Here is a 6,807-nt window from a genome sequence, read left to right as displayed (position 1 = left end):
TGCAAATCCTATTTTTCATGCACGGACAAAGCATATTGAAATTGATTATAATTTTGTCTGTGAGAGAGTGGCTCGGAAACTGCTACACATACGGTTTATTCCCACTCGTGATCAATTGGCTGATGGCTTTACTAAACCTCTTACTCTTCGCCAGTTGGAAGTTTTTCGTCGCAATCTCAACTTGGACAAGTTGTGATTGAGGGGGAGTGTTAGACATTGTATTAAGTATACACATGGTATATGTATAAACCATGTGTATTACGATTGTAGGCGTGCGTGTATGGTTTAAACTAGGGATATCTTGTTAGGGTCTATCTCTTGTGTTTAACCTTGTAGATAGAGATAGATCCTAACTCCTTGTTGTAATCTTCTAGGTCTTGTGCCTTTATTAACACGCACGCGTCCCTGCTAAACGCATACGCTTCAAGCCTTTCTATTCTCACAAGCGCTCCTTAACCAACTGAAAGATTCGGTTCGGTAAACCATGCTCATGTATGAACGGTAACATGTACTAGAACTTTGTATTTGCAAAAAAAAAAAAAAAAAAAAAAAAAGAAGGGTGTACTAGCACTGATACTTTGCCGCCTGCAATAATAAATTACAGTACATGAAAGTATAAATTACAGTACATGAAAGTATCAGTCTACATCTTCTTGCACCCTAGTACTATGATTACTTATTTATCTGAAACCTTGCAAGCAGGCTGGGTGTGCATCCCCTCACCCACCGAAAATGTATTGTATTTAGAGCTGAAATTGTTTTTGTGATGGGGGTGCTCTCCGCTCTGGTCATAGCAATCAGACAAAGCTTCTCGCTCAGGGTATGATAAATCAAAACAATGATGGTCTTTGTTTTGCACTATTTATCTATTTCTTCTAGAAACTGCCATTGTCTTATCTGCTAGCTGCTTTCAGAGTGCGTGACTAATTTGTAGTTTTGCACTTTTCCTGCTCCCAGCGGCGCACCATGGACCACCCAGCAAATATGTATCTTCGCATGCTATGATCATCTCTCTCTCTCCCTCTCTCATGATGATAATCCTCTCACCACGGCAATGGCTACTGCTGCTGCCTCCGGTCTTTCTTTCCACCCTTCTCTTCTCCTACCTGTACACCACCCTATGGCTAAGGCCGGAGAGGCTCAGGCAGAAGCTGAGGAGCCAAGGAGTCAAGGGTCCCAAGCCTTCCTTCCTCTTCGGAAACATACCGGAGATGAGGAGGATCCAGGAACTTGTCACCCCTGATCAAGAAGTGGGAGCAGGGACTACAGATCGATTCTCCTCAAATTATGTGGCCACTCTGTTCCCTTACTTGCTCCACTGGAGCAGAGTTTATGGTATGTTGACAAACCTGTAGATGGTTTCAGTAGGAAGGAATTTCGCTTGGAATTGTTTGGTTGCTGAATTCTAGTCCATTCGATATTTAATAAATATATTTGTAGATTTTTTTAGTGGAAGTGTTTTATCGGACTTGCTTTCCTGTAGAAAGAGATGACTATTTTTCTTGCGCGGCAGAATTTGTGGGGGTTCCATGGAGAATGCAAAATTATAATCAGAAAAAAAACGGGGCCTTTTGTATTTTGAAGATGAATAGACGGTGCTAGATGCTGAAACCAGTTATATTCTTTGATGAGGCGCTGTGATCTTCTAGAATTTGATAGTCGTTGAGATGACATACCATATAGCGTGTCTCACCACGTCGGCTAGTCTTCACTTTGCGCCATTAAATTAATATAAACTTTGCTTTTAAGAATATTTGTATTTCAGTTTTGCTTAAGTAGACATGTGTATTATTTTACTGTTATTTTACTGTTATGACTCTTGATTAGACAGCGGGATTTGGCCCAATAACATGGATAAATGGCCTTTGAGTTGCATGTTTAAACCTTGCAAGTTGCCCTAAATTTGATGTTGTGTCAGGTTCCATCTACTTGTATGCTACTGGAAGCATACAAACTCTACATGTAATAGATCCTGACATGGTGAAGGAGCTGGCCAGTTGCAAGTCTTTGGATCTTGGAAAGCCTAGCTACTTGCAGAAAGAGCATGGAGCTCTTCTTGGTATGGGAATTTTGACGGCAAATGGTGACCTATGGGTACACCAACGAAAGGTCATTGCACCTGAATTTTTCATGGAGAAGGTTAAGGTAATTGTGCCTTCACCGCGAGTATTTTTCATAGATTGAACGCTTCAGACACTCTTTTGGGAAAAAATGCTTCAGACCGTGTTTTTTCATGGTGTTGTTCAACAATAATGCTTGCTTGAAAATGCTTACTACATTCACTACTAGACTAAACTTGATTGTGGAAAATATCCACAGGGAATGGTTAATTTGATGATGGGTGCTGCACTATCAATGTTGAACTCATGGGAAGAAAAAGTTGAGACTGAAGGAGGCAGGGCAGAGATTGTAGTTGATGAGTTCTTGCGAAACTTCTCAGCTGATGTTATATCAAGAGCTTCTTTTGGAAGTAGTTTCGTCGAAGGCAGAGAAATATTTTACAAAATTCGCCAACTTCAGAAAGCGATGGCGAAGCGAAGTATGCTTATTGGTGTTCCTGGAAGTAGGTACTATGTTCTATGTATTCATATAATCTTTATCTTTATATATGATGTACTCCGTATTTGACATCAACCCCAAAGGCTATTTCACATACTATGATGGCAGTGGCATTCCATTATTGATTCTTCACAACTGTGAAACTCTATAGTTTATGCGTTTGGGAAGTAGCATGATTTTGACCTCTCTCTCCTCCCCGACCGCGACCGCGGCCGCGTTGCCCCCGCGGGCGTCCGGCCGCGCCCGGCGACTCCCTCCTCCAGCCCCCTCTCCTCTCCGTTCCTCCCTGCCGGCGTCGCCGGCTCCCGCCGCGGGCCTGGCCCAGGTGACGCTGGCAGCAGCGGCCCCTGGCCCTTCCCCTCCAGGGGCTCCTCTGACGCGGGACGGAGAAGCTCCGGGCGGTGCTCTTAGGTGGCGGCGGTCCTGCGCGGGCGGGGGCAGGCTCTGGGCGGCGGCATCGTCATTGGCGACGGGGTGGCGGCACCCGCCAGGCCCAGATCTAAGGGCCCATCTGGGTCTTGGCGGGCCGGCGGCAGGTCATGGGTCAGCGTGGCTCTCGGGAGGTGGCGGCGGTGCGTCCGGCTGGTGGTGGATGGCGGCTCGGTTGCCAGCGTGCAGCAGCGCGGTGGCCGGGGCTTTGCGGGTGGCCTGGTTTGCCTCGGTTGCCGGCGTCCGGACGGCAATCCATGTCGGTGCTGGAGGCAAGGGCCTTCGGCGCGACGGTGGTGGAGGTGGCTCCCTCCCGTGCGGCTCCCGTCCACGCCGTCGGACGCTCCTCGGCTCTTATCTTTTGACTTCGTGGTGGTGTTCGCAGCAAGGCGGCATGGATGGGTCCAAGACCATGGTGGCGCGTGCATGCGGGTGGCAAGATGGTTGTATGGCTCCGGTTCGGGTGGCGGTGCAGGAGAAATCCCAGTCGGTTCACCCGGCTTCGACGCGGTGACGCCTGAGGGTGCCGCCATTCCTTTCTGAATGGCGGCGGTGCTTCCCATCCTCTGCTCCACGTCGCGTGCTGGGTGAAATCCTAGGACATGTCCGGGCATCAGCGTCGTTGGCGTCGCATTTCTTCTTGAAGGTATTGTTTTGGTATGCGACGGTCCTGAGCCATGGCGCGGGGTGGGACAAAGACGGAGGGCGCTGCTTGGCATTTATTTCTTTTTTTTTTTCATTTGGGCTTGATGTGTTGTTCGCCCCAGCAATTACCTTGTGATCGATGATCGATGCTTTATATAATATAAAGCGGGGGAAACCCTATTTCCTGTGAAGTAGCATGATTTTTTCAATAACATGACGAATAAGTACTTAAGCTAACAACAGCTAATACTATAGTATCAGATTCATTTTAGGGCTGTAAGACAAATAGAAACAGATAGAAAATCTACAGGATGGATATTTTGAACTGGTAAGTAGTAACAGACTAACAGAAAGTGCTCTTCTACACCGAGCTCAAATGAGCTTGGGTCAACAGTAAATTCAAAAAATATTTTTAATATATTAAAAAAATCTGATTTTTTTTACAGCAAACTTTGACAAATGTTTTAATAGTTTGCAAAATTTCAGTACGAAATCACATTTTTTAAAGTCGTGGCAAAAAAACAAAATTAGTGCTCCAAAATGCTTTTGAAAGTAGCATTTTTAGAGTTTTGATTTTGTTTTTTTGTCACGACTTCCACAAATGTGATTTCATGATGAAATTTTACGAGCACTTAAAATATTTGTCAAAATTTGCCCCAAAAAAGTTTCAGTTTTTTGAACATTTTTACAATATCTTTCGAATTTACTGTTCACCCGGTCTCATTTTAGCTCATTTGAGCTCGGATGCAAAAACATCACATCCCTAACTAACAGCATACTATAGTATATCGCAGTTCAGTATCACAAACTGTATTTTTCTAGCCACCACTCCAATATGATTTGACACATGCTTTTAAAAAAGAAGCAGCAGCATGATTTTCATGTTCTGTCATCTAATAGACATACTTATTTTTTATAATATGCCTGAATTTTGCTGCTGGAATAAACAGATATTTACCTACAAAGAGTAACAGAGAGATTTGGAACCTGGGGAGTTGCATCCGTAGCCTCATCTTGAACATAGCCAAGAAGCACGGGCATGATTCAGCGACCACTCCGAATAAGTTTTTTCTGCACTCCATCATTGAGGGTTCTAAAGCCGCTTCCTTCTCTTCGTGCACACCCGAGGATTTCATTGTCGACAACTGCAAGAACATCTACTTCGCGGGACATGAGACAACCTCGAGCACAGTCGCGTGGTGCCTGATGCTTCTTGCGTCGCACCCTGAATGGCAGGACCGCGCTCGGGTGGAAGTCCTTGACGTTTGCCATGGAGAAGCATTAGACTTCGACAAGCTACGGAAGTTGAAAACGGTACGTATGATCAAGCCCTGCTCTTGTAAAATGAGAGATTTGTTTTCTGTTATTAACAAGATCAATGCTAGCATGTTTGGACAGAACAAACGTATGTATTGTTGATAACTACCTGACTGCATGCATAGCTTTTGCTTGCATTGTGACTGACTTGTGCAAAGTGCTGATACAAGAAGCAATGGTTTTATTTACAGCTAACGATGGTGATCCAGGAGACCCTCCGCCTATACCCGCCAGCCTCCTTCATCACGCGGGAAGCTCTGAACGACCTGAACCTCGGCGGCATCGACATCCCGAAAGGCACCAACATCAGGGTCTCGATCATGCTGGCTCACCGGGATCCTTCGGCGTGGGGCGCCGACTGCGACAAGTTCGACCCGGGGAGGTTTGCCGGAGGCATAGCGCGCGCCTGCAAGCCCCACCACATGTACATGCCATTCGGCGTGGGTCCCAGGACGTGCGCCGGCCAGAACCTCGCCATGGTTGAGGTCAAGGTGGTGGTGTCGCTGCTGCTGTCCAGGTTTGAGTTTGCACTCTCGCCAAGCTATGATCATCGGCCCGTGTTCAGGTTGACCGTGGAGCCCGGGAATGGCGTGCCGCTCATTCTTAGGAAGCTATGATGGGGGGTCCGTTCATCGTTTTTGCGCTGTTGCTTGTTGTGTGTGTACTGTCGCGTCGGCCCCACAACAGCATGTCTGACAGGGAGGAACGAAACCCCGCAAAAAAAAAAAAAAAGCCAGGGAGGAACGGCTGGATGTTGACTCTAAACACTTGTTAGTACTGTATGTTACAACTGTACATGAGAGCAAATTCTTGTTGCTTTGGACGTTTTCGCTTTAGTCTTCTTCGGTTCAAACGATCCTATTCCCTGAACTTCATAGAAATTTGTCCAAGGATTCATCTGGACAACATTTCTTCAGAAATAATTCCTTGACTTGGAATTACTGAAAAGATACCTACGTTACACATGGTGCAAAATTCGGGCATATCTGGTAGATCAAGAGGACGTAACAACTTTCCATATTGCACTGCCAGTTTTCCAAATCCAATGCACAAGTACAAATATAGTCTATTATCTTTCACAACACAATCGTCAGGATGGCCGAGTGGTCTAAGGCGCCAGACTCAAGTTCTGGTCCTCTAACGAGGGCGTGGGTTCAAACCCCACTTCTGACAAAATATTATTTTTCACTTTTCTAATTCCTTGACGTTTAATTTTGCTTTTCTTTTCTTTCCTTAAATGTTTTATATTTATCTACTAATACAAAACAGGTAATCTTGTCCCTCATGCTATTTTGGGGAAAACCTCCTAACTTTGCCACGGCAGCCCGACCACATATCTCCACGGTTTTACCTCTAGATCGCGTTTCTGCGGAGCTCGCGCGGAGCCCTGCTGAGACGAGATCATCACCAACCTCCGGAGCGCCGTCACGCTGCCGGAGAACTCTTCTACCTCTCCGTCTCTCTTGCTGGATCAAGAAGGCCGAGATCATCGTCGAGCTGTACGTGTGCTGAACGCGGAGGTGCCGTCCGTTCGGCACTAGATCGTGGGACTGATCGCGGGACGGTTCGCGGGGCGGATCGAGGGACGTGAGGACGTTCCACTACATCAACCGCGTTCACTAACGCTTCTGCTGTACGGTCTACAAGGGTACGTAGATCACTCATCCCCTCTCGTAGATGGACATCACCATGATAGGTCTTCGTGCGTGTAGGAAAACTTTTGTTTCCCATGCGACGTTCCCCAACAGTGGTATCAGAGCTAGGTTCATGCGTAGATGTCTTCTCGAGTAGAACACAAAAGTTTTTGTGGGCGGTGATGTGCGTTTTGCTGCCCTCCTTAGTCTTTTCTTGATTCCG

General features: G+C 46.4%; 1 protein-coding gene and 1 non-coding gene across 2 annotated transcripts; both read left to right on the top strand.

Annotated features, from left to right (window-relative positions):
* Positions 1-923: 923 nt before the first annotated feature.
* Positions 924-5,773, top strand: LOC123398485 (cytochrome P450 714C2-like). The gene is made up of 5 exons (XM_045092948.1): positions 924-1,335; positions 1,919-2,145; positions 2,320-2,567; positions 4,584-4,947; positions 5,142-5,773. Exons 1-5 carry the CDS (start codon positions 1,002-1,004, stop codon positions 5,565-5,567), a joined length of 1,599 nt encoding a protein of 532 aa, XP_044948883.1. The 5' UTR covers positions 924-1,001; the 3' UTR covers positions 5,568-5,773.
* Positions 5,774-6,039: 266 nt separating this feature from the next.
* Positions 6,040-6,123, top strand: TRNAL-CAA. The gene has a single exon. It is a non-coding gene; the product is annotated as a tRNA-Leu (tRNA).
* The last annotated feature ends 684 nt before the right edge of the window (positions 6,124-6,807 follow it).

This window comes from Hordeum vulgare, chromosome 5H, assembly GCF_904849725.1.
Source record: "Hordeum vulgare subsp. vulgare chromosome 5H, MorexV3_pseudomolecules_assembly, whole genome shotgun sequence".
In the NCBI taxonomy this organism is placed as follows: domain Eukaryota; kingdom Viridiplantae; phylum Streptophyta; class Magnoliopsida; order Poales; family Poaceae; genus Hordeum; species Hordeum vulgare.
This window is presented reverse-complemented; position numbering and strand designations above follow the sequence as displayed.